Source organism: Cyanistes caeruleus, chromosome 1, assembly GCF_971803275.1.
Source record: "Cyanistes caeruleus chromosome 1, bCyaCae1.hap1.1, whole genome shotgun sequence".
Classification (NCBI taxonomy): Eukaryota; Metazoa; Chordata; class Aves; order Passeriformes; family Paridae; genus Cyanistes; species Cyanistes caeruleus.
Genome location: NC_141701.1, coordinates 31,374,485 through 31,391,855, shown reverse-complemented (window position 1 = coordinate 31,391,855; position 17,371 = coordinate 31,374,485). Strand labels below are relative to the sequence as shown.

General features: G+C 35.6%; 1 protein-coding gene across 5 annotated transcripts in view; it reads left to right on the top strand.

The window, feature by feature from the left end:
• The window catches only part of HNF4G (hepatocyte nuclear factor 4 gamma), a 62,053-nt gene extending 45,055 nt beyond the window's left edge, over nt 1–16,998 (top strand). For 4 of the 5 annotated variants that reach the window (XM_086884361.1, XM_086884370.1, XM_086884381.1 and 1 more), the window contains 8 exons: nt 191–285; nt 3,767–3,873; nt 7,746–7,901; nt 9,986–10,073; nt 12,147–12,299; nt 12,478–12,714; nt 13,193–13,315; nt 13,724–16,998. In XM_086884361.1, coding sequence (XP_086740487.1) covers nt 191–285; nt 3,767–3,873; nt 7,746–7,901; nt 9,986–10,073; nt 12,147–12,299; nt 12,478–12,714; nt 13,193–13,315; nt 13,724–13,842 — 1,078 coding nt within the window. In that variant the 3' untranslated portion in view covers nt 13,843–16,998. The remainder of the gene's footprint in view (nt 1–190; nt 286–3,766; nt 3,874–7,745; nt 7,902–9,985; nt 10,074–12,146; nt 12,300–12,477; nt 12,715–13,192; nt 13,316–13,723) is intronic. The other variant, XR_015285517.1, reaches the window with a different exon arrangement.
• Nucleotides 16,999–17,371: the final 373 nt, after the last annotated feature.

Below are 17,371 nucleotides of genomic sequence, written 5' to 3'. Positions count from 1 at the left end.
CTGAAAAATTAGCAGGTATGAAACACCTCTCAAAACTGATTAATAAAGAAGAATAATCAATGCAACTGAAGAAGACAGTTTGTGGTTACAGACATTATTCTGACAGGACAGATTAGTTGGTTTTCTTCTTTGTAATCAGGGTGCTACTTTATTAATGCTTTATACATTTACCTTTTCTTGTCTCTGATAGATTCAGCCGACAATGTATTGTTGACAAGGACAAAAGGAATCAATGCAGATATTGTCGTTTAAAAAAGTGTTTTCGAGCAGGAATGAAAAAGGAAGGTAATGGAGTAATTTATTATTTGATATACAAAGAGAAAAAATCTGAATTAACTTTGAAATATAATAAAAATTCTAAAAAATCTCCAGCAGAATAAACCAATGGAAAGTCTGCTACAATACCTTCATAATGGGGAAGTGCTTTTATATTGAGGTGAAATACATGTCTTCTAACTTTCAAGTGGGTAAACAGTTCTAGCACTTGGGACATTAGCAAGTCCTTGGATTTAAAGTGAATTTGCAACTGTTTAATTTGTGAATTCTGGAACCAAAATTCACTGATTGCTACATACTGAGCCATAAGCTGGAGTATTTCAAACCATGAGATTTTACTTAAAATGCTTACTAAATCCGAGTAATAAAATCTTTATCTGGCATCTTTTTTCCCTGCCCTAAGAAATGACAGGGCAAATTTACTGGTTCTTCCCTTAAATTTGAATGTATGAAGCATGTAAGCCAGACAAAGGATTGTGAAGTTGAGTGAAAAAATAATGAGTAGTGGTAGCTGTCAGTGGAGTGTCCACATTAATTAACAAATAATCTAATTTCCCTAGGGCTTAATATAAGAAAATTGTTACTTATATATCACACTGACAGATATGAGAAATGTGTCACAGTGATTCTTCTGTCAAAGTGGAAGGACCAGATCACCACAGGTGCAGAGCAATAGGGAAAGAAGGGCAGTGCAAATTCTAGAGGTTTGGTTTTTTTGTTTGGGCTGCTGTTTCAGGGACAATAATGATGTAGAGGCAAAAGATGTCCTTATCTGTTTCAAATGCACATTCAAAAGTGGTTTGTCACAAACTTTGCTGCCTTTTTTGTTTGGAGCACAGTGCAGGCCAGCCTGAAATATGAATGCTTATTTCTCTCGTAACATGGCTATCATTCTTTTTGTCTGTACAGAGGAAGCTTTTTCTTTATGCTCTTAAGTATCTGTCCCATAGCAGTACTTTGTAAGTGATCAAGTTATTGGTATGAGATAAAATGAATTTTCCTCCTGGAAGCTGGATGGGGATATCCTAAACAGCGTTACATGGGGTATGAAATTAGGTTTGCCTACTATTGTGGATCTCCTTTAAGACACTTTGGCCTTCTGGAATTTGAGCCATTAAGTCAGTAGTGTATTACATATATGTTATCAATCTGATGTGAAGAAAGGGGAAGATTTGTGTATACATAGCAGCCCTAGGAGTTTTGCAAATAGCAGAGCTTTACAGACTTTCAAAACCTAGAATTAAAGAATAGTTTATCTCAGAAGGGACATCTGGAGTTCATCTGGAGTTCAGCCCCCATTTAAACCAAGGCTGATGTCTAGATTCAGTCAGGTTGCTTGGGACCCTGTCCAGGCAAATTTACACAGTCCCTGAGAGGGGAGAGTCAATAACCTTTCACTCTGCAAGCTCTTCCAATACTTGACCACCCTCATTGGGAAGAGTTTTTTCCTTACAACCAGGTAGAATATCTGTTACTGCAGTTAGAGTAGTGTCCATTGGGACTTGTCTTTTCATTATGCATCTGAGAAGAATCTGGCTCCGTTTTCTGTATACTGCAGAAATGAAGATCCACACATCCATGTTGGTCCTCTTTTTTCCACATAAACAAAGATGCCTCTCTGCTTCACTATGTGCATCTTATGGTTTACATCTCCATAGCCCTTTTCTGGACACCACATAGTTTACCAGAATCTTTTATGTTCTAGGGAGCCCAAAACAGAGAAATGCTCATTCCCTCAAGATACTAATGCAGCCTGGTGCATGGCACAAAACTTTATCCCACTTAACTCTACTCTGCCCTCCTCTGATCCCACTGTGTCTAAAACTTTCAACACTGATTTTGTTTTGTTATAACCTCTCTATATGATCTGGGCATGTCTTACAGTGTAAGTGTAGCATAGAGTCTATGATAGTGTCTCACATTTCTAGCAAATCTCTTTTCTTCAGGACAAAGATAGGAAAGGCTTCAGTTAAGCTTTACAAGTTCTCTTTGAGCAAATGTACCACCCATGGAGTCTCTGTTTAAGGCAATATTAGACTGAATTAGTAAAAAAGCTTTAGCCACATAGTCTAGTCTAATAATCAAAAATTATATATATGCAGAAGAAAATTAAAGCATCCACCAATTTTTAAGTTTAAGTGTGCTCCACCAGTGATTTTCACTAGTGGTGTATTATCAGAATACCTTACTTTTTTTGCAAAACTAATCAGTGCTAACTATTTTAATTATCTATGTTTGTTTCAGCATTGGATGTTTGTTTCATCATTCTTTTACAAAAGGTTATGTTTTCTCTTTCCTGTCTACAACATACTGTGTGTTTATCACCACACAAAATTTCTTCCTGTGACCTCAGTAAAAGGCCCGTCAGTGAGTTTCCCTGCAAAAATATTAGTACACCTCTGGAATAAACTGTGTGCATTGTTCAGATAAATCCTGAACCCAGCCAGTGTACAGAGTATTTTTTTTTTTTTTTCTAATTGAAACCTCTTGTACTACTCCTAAATTCTGTAATGCAGATTGTTTCCCACAAAATAACAAATGTATCATTGGAAATGAAGCTGTTGATCTTAAAAGATAATTAAATTCCTCATGCAATTGAAAGATTTTCATTGGCACAATTAATTTTTTCCTTTTTAATTTTCCTTGGCCTAATCTTGGACATGGTCTAGGTTTTAGAAGGATCTGACTGTTAGATTTTATTTTTTTCTTCTTCCTTTAGTTCAAAAGTATACCTTCTTGCTTCATAAGCCTTGCATGTGCTGATTACAGATATTTTATCCAAAGCTTTTTCAAATGCCTGGTTTTGGACCCCATGAGACAAAACTTACTGAATTTACTGTCCTAAAACTTTTCGGTGTGCTGGTTTTTGGGTTAGTTTTTTTTTTTTTTGTTATTTTTCCCCCCTTTAACTTAGTTAATGTTCCATAAACTGACTAGGAATGCAATGTCACTGAGGAGAAACATGAGATTTAAGTCTCAAAATTATCTTACTAGTGGATTAAATTCATGATTCATTCCTCTTTCATTGTTTCCCACAGCAGAACATGAGTAGGGCTTTCATACTCCCTCTGAGAGATATTTTTTCAGCGATGATGCTGTACCATTTTACTTGTTTGGCAGTCTGGAAATGTCCATTTCTGCTTTTATCATAAAAGCCTGACTTATTAAATTGGTTGAAATTGAGACCATGTATTAAATTCAAAGGAAGAAAGACGTTTGACTGTAATTAAGCCAGTAATAGAAGTGCTGGTGATTCAGTGTCTATCTGCAATTAGTTATACATGCTTTTTTACAGGCAAGTAGTGTTCCAATAGAGACTATAAATACGTATTATCATCCTTCCTCATTACTCAGCTGAAAGCAGGTCATCTTCTTTGAATGTCATACACTTCGGTTCTTGGAGTTATCTTCTGAAATCAAGTAAAGTTCTGAAATTGTTCTTTATGTCAGTGTTTACAAGTCAATAAATGAGATGATTATTCTTTTCCAGCTGTACAAAATGAACGGGACAGGATAAGTACAAGAAGAAACACTTTTGATGGCTGCAGCAGTCCCTCTATTAGCACATTGTCACAAGCTGAGACACTCTCCCGCCAGGTACTGAGATATCTCACAAAATTATTTAGTGACATTAAGACCACTTTTACTAAAATTGAATATTTTTCAATTTCTTATTGAATCAAAAATAATTATTGAGATTACTTTTTTCTGCTTCCAAAATGCACACAGCTTCCTCTTCTCAATGGAAGAAGTGGTAATAGAATACATTCTTGAAGCATAGTCAATAAAAAAATTCTACTTTGTCCAGGACAATATGTCTTAGACACCTTTCTTAATAAAGGTTTATGGTTCTTACTGCTTTTAAATCAGTTGCTGTCTTAGGCAGCTGGTGGCACCTATCTATCCTTGAAGCGGGCTTTCCCATGAAACATAGGGAAAAATTTATCCAAAGCCATTACATTCAAAGGGGTGTGGACACTCATTTCCTTACATTCTTTTGAAAATCCCATTTTTAATATCCTTAGACATTAGAAGTAAGGCAAACAGAAGTGTTCCAACTGCAGAGCCTATTCATATCTCGCTTTTGAATTTTCTTTGTCTCATCTGAACTTCATTTTCTCTTTTTCTTTTTTTTTTTTTTTCCCCTATCCAATCAATTGCTGAATGGAACAGTCTCCAGTCCTTTTCTGCACCTCACATAAATCATGGTCATTGATTCTGCATTCTTGCACCTCTTACTAACTTGCTTAGAATTTAACTGCCACCTTTATGATTTCATGCTGACTGATTTATACATCTCCAAATGTTTTGTAATCTCATCCTTTATCAGCATCTCTCTTAGGCTGGAACTGTCTGTAAAGAATTGATGCAGGAATTACTGGGTGATAGTCTTTGGCATATATTGCATGTCTGGGTAGACTAGATGAACATAATGTACCTTCCTACCTTTCATATCTATACAGTATGAAAAATATAGCTATATTTATCTCCTTAGTAAATTTTTGAACTTGCTTATTGTGCTTTTTTATAATACTCCTTAATCATTTCCAACTGGTATATGCAATTCAGGAATAAGAACTGTCTTGAACAGAATCAGCTCTTTATAGCACAAAGTTCTTTTCAAACAGTAGCTTCTTGGTCTAAAACATCTCCTTGTGTATTTGCAAATTTATTGTACTTAGTATTTGGTATGTTTTAGTAGAACAGAATTGCTTCCACTATGTCAAGCATATGTGAAGATGCAGTCTGGGCCTCAACATCCAAGAGACTCCATTTGCATGATGGAAAAATAAGTCTTAAAAGTACTTATTTTTCCTCAATTGAATAGATCTGTAAGATGAGTTCAGTCCTGAGAAGAGATTTAGAGAAGGTGGTAGTGTCCCAAGTCATAATCCAAGTACTTCAGCTGTGAAATGAAGAAGAGGGTGGCTTTCATCTCTTTTGAAATGTTCATATTAAATAAGGAAAATAAGATATTTTCATCCCTTTTGAAGTGTTAATATTAATAAGGAAAATAGTTATTTTTTTTCCTTAAGATCCCTTACAGGGGGGAATTGTCTAAGTACAGTTTTTCTTGTACAGACCTGGGAGAGGTTACTAGGATTATGTATGAAATATGAAAAGGGCATGCTGGACTCTCATATGAGTAAAGGCATCTGTCCCTGAGGGCTTACAGAACAACTGGGATACAGTTATTATATTGTCATGTTCATCAACTCATTAATGGGTACAAGTTGCACTGGGAAAGATTTCACCTCAATATAAGAAAGAATTTTTTTATGGTGAGAACAAGTAATTACTGGAGCAGCTTTTCCAGGGATTTGGTGGAGTCTTCATCACTGAAGATTTTCAAGATGCAATTGGACAGGCTGCTAGACAATCTCTAGGATTCATTTCCTATAAAAGGTTGGATTAGATGATCTTTCAAGGTCCCTGCTAACCTGTGCTAGTCTATGATTCTATCAAATCAGTGAGTCCTGTGTTGCACCCCATAAATGAGAGGCAGGTTAAAGCAATAGAGAAGTTGAAATTTGAAAGTTCATAGCTTCATATCCTTGTCAAGAGATGCAATCCCAGGTGTTCGTAATGAACTCCATGGGAATCCCCAGCAGAAGTTGACCAAGCAGTTTCAGGGTAGAGACTGTAGTTTGTAATATGAGATATAATTTATAAATATGCACAGCTTTGATTAAAATATATTAAGGGAAGGACAATGTATTAACTTCATGAGTCAGTATGTCTAGCAGTTAAACAAACTACCTCTTCTTTACCTTCTTGTATTATCTTCTAATGGTTAGTATCATTTTCAGATAGAACAGATAGACCTACTATCAGAAATCTCTTCTTTGTACCTTTGAATCATGATCAAGCCCCTTTTACTCTTCTGGAAAAAAAAAATGAAATGTATTGAATTTCTTTACTGTCTTTCTGTACTAAAGGTTTTCTAGACTGAATCACTCTGGTAGCTCTCACCTGAATGAATATCAGTATTTTCAAACTCCTTTTTGTAGAGGAGATGCCAGAAATGGCTTCATGATTATAGAATGGATTTCACACATTCTCTGTCTACAAAGAGGCAATACTGCTAACCTTTTTCCTACATGATAGCCTTTCAATTATGTGTCTGAGGAATTTTTCACCTGCCTAGCTGCTGTATTTCCCAGAGAACTAATGTTCAGCTGGTTAACTGACATAAATATCTGAGCTGTTTTCAGTGTTTTACACTACTGAATTATGTAGGAAGCACAGAGCTTTAGTTCACAAGTATAGCTCCTTTGACCACCCAAGGATAAGGGACTTCACCACAGATCCCACTGTGAGGTTTAACATGGATATATGAATGAAGGGGAGCTTGTAGGAGTCAACCTAAATACATTCCACCATCCTGAAAAGTGTAGGAATGTGGTATTGGAAGACCAAACAGTTGATTTCTTTTCCTGAGGAAGATAATCATTCTACATAATTTCCCAAGTATGATTTTGGTAATAAAACATAAAGGGAAAGTCAGTTTCATAGGCCTTGTACAGAGATTTTTTTGTTTTCCTTTTTTACCTTTTCCTTTTCCTTCATCTTCCTTTTAAATTTGTTGTTGTTGTTGTTGTTGTTGTTGTTGTTTCCTTTTTCCCTTTTTTTTTCTCTTTTCTGCTTCCTTTTTCGTTTTGCTTCCTTAGTATGATAGCAACTATAAACTGACCTTACCTTCCTGGGTTTGGCTTTCTCTTAAGTTGACTTTCCCGCCTGACTTTAGAGAAAGCCTGGTTTTGTTCCTTTCCTTGAAAAGTCATTAAGAATATCAGGATTTGGCTCAGTAGAAGTGCCCCAGCTTCAGGCTCAGAAAGATATTGCTCTCTTGCCATTTCACAGAGCACTGTTCCCTGCAGGTGGTCTAATGCACACTCATATCCTTTACATTTCCTCTGAAACATCTCAGGCCTCTGCCTATACCGCTGCTTCATCATTACAAACCATTCTCCTCCAGGCACTAAAACCCCTGTTTTACCTTCTAAAGTTAATGATACTTATCTTTACACTAGAAGAACATGCTACCCCTTTATCATTCTCTTTCTCTTAATATCTCTATCCCTTAATATTACTGCATGCTGCTATGAGCTCTCCTTTTTTTCTGAAATGAGGTAAATGTCAACCATTTTAAAGGAAAAAAAAACCCAAAGCGCCTCCCTTCTACAAATGAAAAGAGTTCTAGTATGTTTAAAAATAGTATTTTGGAATGAGAAAATACTGTATCATGATATAATTAATTAAAGTTCTATCATATTGCAATGCAACAGGTAATAATGAGAAAGAAAAAATTATAATTTACATGCAGGGTAATGCTCCATATGGTCAAGGAATTTCTCAAGAGTATCTACAATTACTGCTGTGATTTTTTCTTAAATATGCTGTTAACCAATAAAAATGAAATTATATGAAATTTAACGTTTTTTCATTTTTTCTCTCATTATGGCCAGATCTCAATCTCAAGTCCTGGTGCTAGTACTGATGTAAATGTTAAGAAAATTGCTGGTATTAGTGATGTCTGTGAATCTATGAAGCAACAACTTTTAGTCCTGGTGGAATGGGCTAAATATATTCCAGGCTTCTGTGAACTACCACTTGATGACCAGGTATAAGAGGGGACCAAAGGAAAAAACTCTGATTCTTGTGATATTTAAATGTCATGATGAAGCATTCATTCTTTTCTGTCTGAACAAATAGAGCTAACCCACCCTCTTAATTTATTTTTTTTAAAGTTTTTAAATAACACCATCACAACAGAAAAGACATGAACAAAAAGAAGCAGCAAAGCAGCATGTCTTTAAGTGTTTTGTTCTTTCTGTAGTGTTTTGGAAGCAGAACTTTTTTCTGACATTAAAAAATATTTATTTCATGTTGACCTTTCATTATAATATGGTTAAAGAGAGCATATTATTTAATTTGAAGGAAGTCTTCTCTACTTGCAAAAACCAAAAGCATTTAAAATCTCAAACAATTCCAAACATACTGTTATCAATGCATAGCAAATAATTTTTCATACAATGCAATGTATTAAAATTATACTGTATATAATAAATATAAGGGAAAAAACCACAAAATCTTGAAAATTCATCAGGGTTTTTATGACAGAGGTCTGATCTATCATCACATCTGTAATATATCCTGATATATCACTGGCTTTCAGAGTAGGTTGTGCTGGCAAATCCAGGACCAGTTATCTCCACATTGTGAAGATCAGTTCTCTGACAAGCAGCCTCAGGAGATGAATTCATTGCTTGGAATCTTTTGATTCCACACCAAAATCTGATTCATCTCAAAAATCACTCTCTTAACTGGAATTGTTTTAATCCTTCTTTTTGCTTCTTCAGTCCCTCAGTTTTTCAACAAAATCCTGCAAGTATTAGGTCATCTTTAGTTTTGAACTGAATCATTCCCTCTTATATCATTCCTCAGGAATATGGATGTGTTTCAGGCCACATGAGACTCCCCAAAAAAGGAGTTAAATGATGTCTTTGCCGACCCACAGAGCACATATGTGCACAAGCTCAACATACTCAAATAAGTTAAAACTCTGTTTATGTGAAAGAGAATTTCAAATGCCATTGCTACACAAGAGCAACAAAAGCAAGCAAAAAAAATATTGCTGCTTTTATTAAAATAGCATGGAGGAAAAGAGAAGGTATCAAATATCCTTAAAATGTTCATGTTTGCATTTAAAAAAATAAAGTGTCAGTTTAGAATGATAAGCTGAAAACACCCCTACTGTGCTTGAAGAGTACATGTTGGGAAATACTCTGAAACCTTAAATACCTTGGAAAAGTAGGGACAAAGATGTTGAGAGATAAAAAAATGCCACTTTTTCATTTATGATAGCCAGTTTCTAAAGGGCATTGTGCATTCAGTTATAAAATGCACATCTGGTTTTGAAAAAATGATTTCTGATCTGGGAGTCAGCCTGATTTACAAAACATAGAAAAGACCAAAGCAGCTAAGGTAACTCTACTGAGAACCTGAAAAGTCTTAACAGATAAGAATTACCCAGGTGCTGTGTACCTTTCTATCTCTCCTACAGTGATTGGCTTGGATTAGAATTACTTGTCAAGAAATCAATTTCTTGAGGAAATAAAGGGCATTGCTGAAATTTCAAGCAGACATTAAAACCAGAGGAAGGTAAATAGGTGACAAAGAATAAATTAATAAACACAAGTTCCTTCCCAGTACTAATTGGGATCCCTCTTTGTGGACAATAGTGGCTCTGTTAGCATATCTGGGTTTGTTGGGGAAAAGCTCTTTTAAGTGCCACATAAATTTTTGGTTCAAGAGAAAAATGAGACACTGATAGAACCAAATTTATTGTAACAGTTCATTCCAGCCCACTGGAGTCGTTATTGTCAGCTTAAGATGCCAGAGAAAACTTTGTCAAGGGAATACACACTAGGAAATAAATGCAGGTACTATATTTATTGAGAAGTATTTTGCAGACCCTGATGTTTAAAATTTAGACAGAATGCCTGAAGTGACTGAGGATGACAGTTTAATTAGGAAGTGCTGTTTTTATGGTGTTAAGATTTTTACATTCTCTTTACATTTTACATTGGAATCTTAACAGTCTTAAACATGTACCTGACATACAGTAATATCTATCCTCTTTTATTTTGCTTATATTGAAACTTACTGCTTTATCATCTAATGAGTCTGCTGTTTTTTTCATGAGGTTGCCCTTCTAAGAGCACATGCTGGGGAGCACCTGTTGCTTGGAGCAGCAAAAAGGTCCATGCCATATAAGGACATTTTACTTCTAGGTAAATATTGGTTTTCTTTTACTTACTGATGATGATGTTATAGTACATTAGCAACGATGTAGTCATTTAAGTGGGGCAACTGTTCTGGCACAATCACAACAATACATTCTGTAAATGCTAAATTGCTATTAATGACACGTCATGTGCCTGTTTTAGCAAAAGCGGGTGGATGGTTTCATGAGGGTTAATACACCTAAAGGTCTATTGGATAGCAGAAATCACAATTTAAGGGAGTTCCTGGCAATCACCTCCTAACATTATTGTTCTTTCTGCACCTTTTCCCATGAAAAACAATGGAACAAAACAACAACATCACAAAAACGTTGTAAAAACCCCTTTGCTTAGGAAAGGCGCAGCCAACCTGTTGCACATGTACTACTTTCAGTCTTCATGAAAACCATTTTTCTGGAGCTTTCTCAGGAGTCCTTCAGACTCAGAGAAGACTCCACTGGATAAAATATTAGATAGCCTGTGTCCTGCAGTTCACTTTCCCAAGGCCCCTCTCACTGCTTCCTCGACAGTCCCCACATGGCCACCACAGAAACATCATTCCTGCTGTCCTTGCCACATGCAGATGGATGCATCCATGGCACAGTGACAAGGCACGTCTGCAGGAGCATATTCTTGGTCAGCTGAAATGGCTCCTAGGCTGGCTTATATAAAGGGAACACGGCTGTCAGGGAAGAGGATGTTGTCGCTGATGGAAGCATGTCTTCCAGTTCATGCAACAGGGAGGCCCAGTTGCCAGATGAGATGTGTGCCTGTGTGGAGAGTGATGGGGAGAAGCATTCGTTAACCTCGTGTGACACAGTGCTCTGCCACTTTGAAGTGTACTCTGCCAAAAAGGGTCTCATTTGACATGGTCAGCACTGAGGCTGTTTCCTGAGAAAGTCTGTTGGTTGTCTTGGACAGGATTTTTGATGTGAGGCAAAACTATATGGAATATGGACTCAGACTTGTCTCTTCATTGGTGGTGTGGTACAAGGACATTTTCTACTACTTGTCCTCCTTCTTCTATGGGCCTGCCTTTTCATAGCTCTAAATTAGCTTGAATTTATTTTTACACAAATTAAAACATTAAAAGGACAAGAAGGGTGTGGTCTGAAGATATTTCTCTCCCCATCAATCTTTTCAAGATAAAAGCTGTACAAATGGCTTCCTTAAGGTAGTTATTTCCCTAGATACTGTTTCACTAACAAAATTAACAGAAACAAACAAAAAAATTAAATTTTATTTGGATTAATAATAAGTCAATAAGAAAAATTATAAAATAATAGTAAGAAAATTATATATCATAGGCATCAGCAGATATGCCAAAAGAAGAAACAATTTGAGGCATCTAGGCTTAATTTTGATACTTGGAGGCAGGCATCTGTTCTATGGGTCATTTTGACGTGGATCTTTTGTGATATAATTACCATCTTTTCTTTTAAAAACTACATGGTGGCTTCTGAAAACTCCACGATATTACTAGTGTTGGGCCATAGTGGAGACCTCCAAATGGATATGTAAAAACACCCCCAAAACCCAAAAAACTCTAGGTAAAATTAATTCCTAACTGAAAATTTTACAATGCTACTAAATTTTATTAGGAATAACAGAAATATCCATTAGAAGAAAAAAGCATTTCCAGCATCTCCTGTTGTCTGTTGACAAATCCTTGTCATTCAGCTTGGGATATGTTATTTTAATCAGGGCAGAAGACATTTTAAGATCAATTTGTTAGTATATTTACCAGTTATTTAAACATAAAGGTCTACTTGGTTCATACTTGTACATTCAAGTACCAGCTTTGGTTCTATGGACCAGTCAGTAACTATATGTTGGCATACTTATATATATGTATACATACATACGTATATGTACCAATTATTTACTGGGTGACAGCTATAATTTGCACATATACTCTGTTTGCAAAGGAAAGTTGTGTGTGATACAAGGGAGAGTTATTGCTTAAAAAAATTATTAACTTGATCAAGGAATATGAAATGTACTTTCGAAAATTGGCTTCATTTAGTATGTTACCTCAAAATGTTTGTATCAATTCATATGTTGGTATTCTTTCTTTCTCAGGCAACAATTACATAATTCATCGCAACAGCACTGAAATAGAGATCTGCCGAGTGGCAAATCGGATTCTGGATGAATTAGTTCGCCCCTTCCAGGAAATTCAAATAGATGACAATGAATATGCTTGCTTGAAAGCAATTGTGTTTTTTGATCCAGGTATTTTCACAAAAATATCTCTCAATTGTTTTACATGTGATTGTATTGAAAGTAATTTTTGTTAATGTAGCATCTGTTCATGTTATCTAGCTGAATGGAAAAGAATAAAATGAAAAACAGTATGATGCTTCTCCCATTTTTAATATGCCCTGACTTTAATTTTTTGTCATTTTTTAAGATGCAAAAGGCTTGAGTAATCCACTGAAAATTAAGAATATGCGATTCCAAGTCCAAATCAGTTTAGAGGATTATATTAATGACCGTCAGTATGACTCCAGAGGAAGATTTGGAGAACTTCTTCTTCTACTGCCTACACTCCAAAGCATCACTTGGCAAATGATTGAACAGATACAATTGGTGAAATTATTTGGAATTGTTAAAATTGACAGTTTGCTTCAGGAAATGTTACTGGGAGGTAAGATAACAATTTGTTAAATTTACCGTCTTGTATTATGTTGAATTTAACATATTGGGATGTTGAAGGAATCCTCATCTAAGATACCACTCTGATTCACTAGCTGAGCTTTGTGTTGTGTAATTGTTAACTAAAGCATTCTTGTCTTGGCAGTTCATCTTGTTAACTTAGTCCTACAATGACAGATTTTGCTATTTACTTCTCAGTAACTACTGGGTTGTCCTACAATTCTCTAGGCAGATGAAAGAATCCTTAGAAATATTTCATGAAACACACTGTTATTGCAGTCAAAACAGTGAAAATAAACACAGTGCTTAATATGCTTGAAGTCTTCTTAAATTGTTTAATGAATACCCAGAGGCAATTATTCAAATTGCCAATCAAAATATTTACTCTGTGGAAATGTAATTACTGAAGTATAAGTCACTGGCAACAACATGCTCTTTTGCATTGATATATGATCATGTTATTTTTGCAGGTACTTCTAATGATGCCAGTCATCTGCATCATCCAATGCATCCTCACTTAGCCCAAGATCCATTAACTGGCCAGACTGTCCTCATAGGTTCAATGTCTGCTCCTGTACACACAGAACAGATACGTAAGTAATTACATGTTAACCTTCTGTCATAACGTTTCACTGTTTCATTTTAAAATACTAATTAGAACGGTGGCCTGTCAGTGTTCATAGTGCTATTTAATCATCATTCTTAAATTAAAATAATTGTGCATTAAAAATGTATGTATATAAATGGTGTTAAGTAATAGACTTTGACCTGAGTTTATTTTAATTTTAAAAGTTCAGCACCATTCTGATATATCATTGTTTTTACATGCACAATCTTTAATAAACTAAAAATTCTGATCATTAAAATATCCTGTTTCCCTAGCATGTCAAGGCACTCCCTTTCCCAAGCATGCAACAAGACTCCCTTTCATTGCAGTAGTGTGTATATGTAGAGTAGACCAGGCTATAAAAATATGTAATTATTTCTATGTTTTTTTTCAGCAACTCCAGAAACTCCATTGCCTTCCCCTCCACAAGGCTCTGGGCAAGAATACAAAATGTCTTCAAATCAGGCTTCAGTCATTGCACAGCAATCTATTTTGAAACAAAAACCATTGTGATACTATTTTTATCTCTGTCTCTGTCTTATCCTTCCTTCCCTTCCTTTTCATGCACTAGAAAGATTAGTAGAACACTTGCACATTTAAAATCTCAGGTTGATAAAGGGAAATTATTTCCTCAGCAGCCACTACTAAGTGGGTGTTCCTTAAAACACCTCATGATTTGGAAAGTAATGCTGTTCTGACTACTGCATACAACTGTAACTGTGGACACTGCAGTCTGACAAATATGTATAGAGGTAGATATTATTTTTTAGATCTTATAAGTGCACAGATTCGTGTTTTTATTTTCTGTTTTAGTTGTTGTCTTAATATTATTGTTTTAGATGTGTATATAATTTTTTTCATCATAATGGAACTGGTTAGTGCTTGTTTAGCTGTGAATTGTAGACATGAAAAGGTGGGTTATTCAAGCAAAAGCCAAGATTACACTAATAGTAGAACATTAGGCTACCAAAAAAGCACATTAATAGAAAAAAAAAAAAAAAAAGGAAAACATACTTAATGGACAGAAAACCCTAGCTATTTTAAAAAATCCTGATTTGAAAGGACCATCTCTTTCAAGTAAAATTTCAACAAAACCATTGAATCCTCCCTGCTTAAGAGTTTGTATGAAGCAGAAGGCCTGCCTGGGTGAATATGCTTGAGGACTTTTTAAAAATCTATATATAGAACATCTATAGATATTATGTCTATATATAGTCAATTGGCCAGGGCTGAAGCATTTATATTGATAAATACTTAGAACAAGAACTGGTAGGCTTTTTCGGGCTGAACTAATTAATACATTCCTAAAAAATTTATGGGCACACATTGGGAATTAGGCCAGTCTAGGGACACTTTTCAGGTTCTTTCAGCCCTTCTCTTTAGGGGTACAGAGAGTATCACAGAACCCCAGAATAAGCAGAGTTGGAAGGGACCCACAAAAATCATTGAGTCCAACTCCTGGCCTTGCACAATCCCCAAGAGTCACACTACATGCCTGAAAGGGTTGTCCAAATGCTTCTTGAACTCTGTCAGGCTTTTCTGTGACCATTTCCCTGGGCACTGTTCCAGTGCCCAGTCACTGTCTGGGTGAAGAACCTTTTCCTATTATCAAACCTAAACCTCCCCTGACACAACTTCAGGCCATTCCCTTGGGTCCTGTCCTTGGTCACCAGAGAGAAGAAATCAGTGCCTGCCCCTCCTCATGCCCTCACAAGGAAGTTGTAACTGCAATGAGGTATAACTAGGACCATGTCATTTGACCTCAGGGCTGGAGTATATTTTGTGATGTTTGGTTTACTAGTGTAGGAGTAGCCATTGTGTTTATTGGTCTAACTGGGTGGTAAATGCACGTTTCAGCAATCACTAAAATTCACCTACAGAAAAATTGTAATGAATATAGTAGCTCTGTGTTTGGAGAGGTATGACTTACTAATTGCAGTGGCAAATGTGCCTGAATTCAGCTCCAGGTTTTCCTGGTTTGAGTCATGGTATTTCAAGCCAGAAGACAGCATACCTTCTCAATTCACATACTCATCCTCTCAATTTTTAAGAGTTTTCAGAAGTGTGGTATGACTTGGTTTTCTGTGATGAGCCCCTTTCTCCACCTCTTCCTCCTCTTTCAGTCTGGGGATCCAACACTGACTAAGCTTTGTGTCTGGAGTCCATAACAACCCATCTGGATTTGGACCCTCTGTGAATTTGCACAAAGTGGATGTGGTGACATGCTCACTTGGGGCATTTATACTACTCAGTTACAATTTGTGAAAGTAATCTTTTGTGATATATGAAGTGATAAGTTTGTCATACAATACTAGTATCATAAGCAAATCACCACTTTGCACATTTTATTTATTCCAGACAGCAGTGATTTAGTACTTTAAGGTAGACTTTCTACCAGAAGATATGTAAGAGAGAAACAGAAAAAAAGAGATAATAATATTGCAGTTTGCTAAACTATTGCAAAGAGAAAACATAGTGGAGTCAGAAATTCTTCAAGGTGAAGAATTCATCCTGAATGAATAAACAGATGAACAGATTCATCCTTCATCCTGAACCAGACACCTTCATTAATCACAGCATCCAGAGATGGTGCAGTTACTCCCTTGGCTTATAAAAGTTGCTCAAACAATCTGGAATGATTCTTCAAATACACTTTTGTAGGCAGGAAATGCCTACAAAACACAGTAAATGCTGAGCTGACCTGAACATTCAAAAGGCTTTAATGAGAATGCACCTACCACGAGGCAGACACTGTGCTTCTTTGTTATTTTAAAGTAGTTGCTTTTGTAAAGTCTGTATACAGTAGCTATTAATGTTTGCCTTTTGCTTTTTAGATCCTTTTTTCTTTTTGCTGTTTACTGTTTGTTTTTTATTAATGCATTTCTCTTTTTACAAGTTCCTTTTAGTATGAGTTTTCATGACAGAATAAGGTTCTGAAGTTTTGCCACTAACTTTAAGGGTATCCGGACTGTGCTATTTTTACAAGTTGGCCACCAATGCTTTACAGTGATACACAAAGGTAAAACAAGTGTGAGAGATACTGAGCAGCCCAAAAGTTTACTGATTTGGCTCACTTTTGTGTACTTGCCATAGAAAGAGTGTTGGACTCTAGGTGGATCTGCATGAATTTACTGTGTCAGATAAATGAAGTCAGTTGCATAAACACAGAAGTATTGGTCTGACAAAAAGCATAATCGGAAATAAAGATCAGTCCCCAAGCTGGCCACCCTTGCCTTATATAAGAGATGTGCATAATAGCTTAGTTTATTTTTCACAGTGAACTTTAGATATCAAGTGTACAATAAAATGTTTCCACACACTGCCAAAATGTACTGGAAGAAAAATATACTTTAGTATTTTATCTGACAAAAAGCTGTTGTCTATTTTGTATGATATATTACATTTTTGAATAAGAACACCACTGTAATTTATTGGGAAAAGCTGATTTATTTTATAAATGTAACATTATTTTTGTAAACTTAATTATGAAAAATCAGAAATGATTAGTGCTGTTAAATATTAAATTATAATGAGGTGTAACTTTATATGTTTGAACTCTGATACCAAGTTTTTGTATTGAGCATTTGGAATTGAAATGGTTGCTGGAAATATTTCAAATGGACTGTTTTTCATCAAAGCTCAATAAAGAAGAATGAATGATCCAAATGACACATTTGCCTTTTAATATTTTTTTTTTTTTACTATTTACATAAACAATGAGAATGGTTTATATTCCTTACACAATGGATAAGTATATAACTAACATACTTTCATCTCCACAATGTTCACAGCATCACAGAATGTCTGAGGTTGAAAAGGACCTCTGGAGGTCATCTAATCCAACCCCCTCTGCTCAAGCAGGATATTGAAATCATATGAAAGAATATAATGGCAACATTTTAGTTGAATCTGCTGTAGCATGGCAAAGTATTACATAGCTATGGTCTTAAATTTTTACTTCTGACTCAGAAAAGAACTGAAGCACATGCTTAATTCCATCTGTGTTTAAAATTAACCATATGTTCAACAGCCTGTTCAAAAA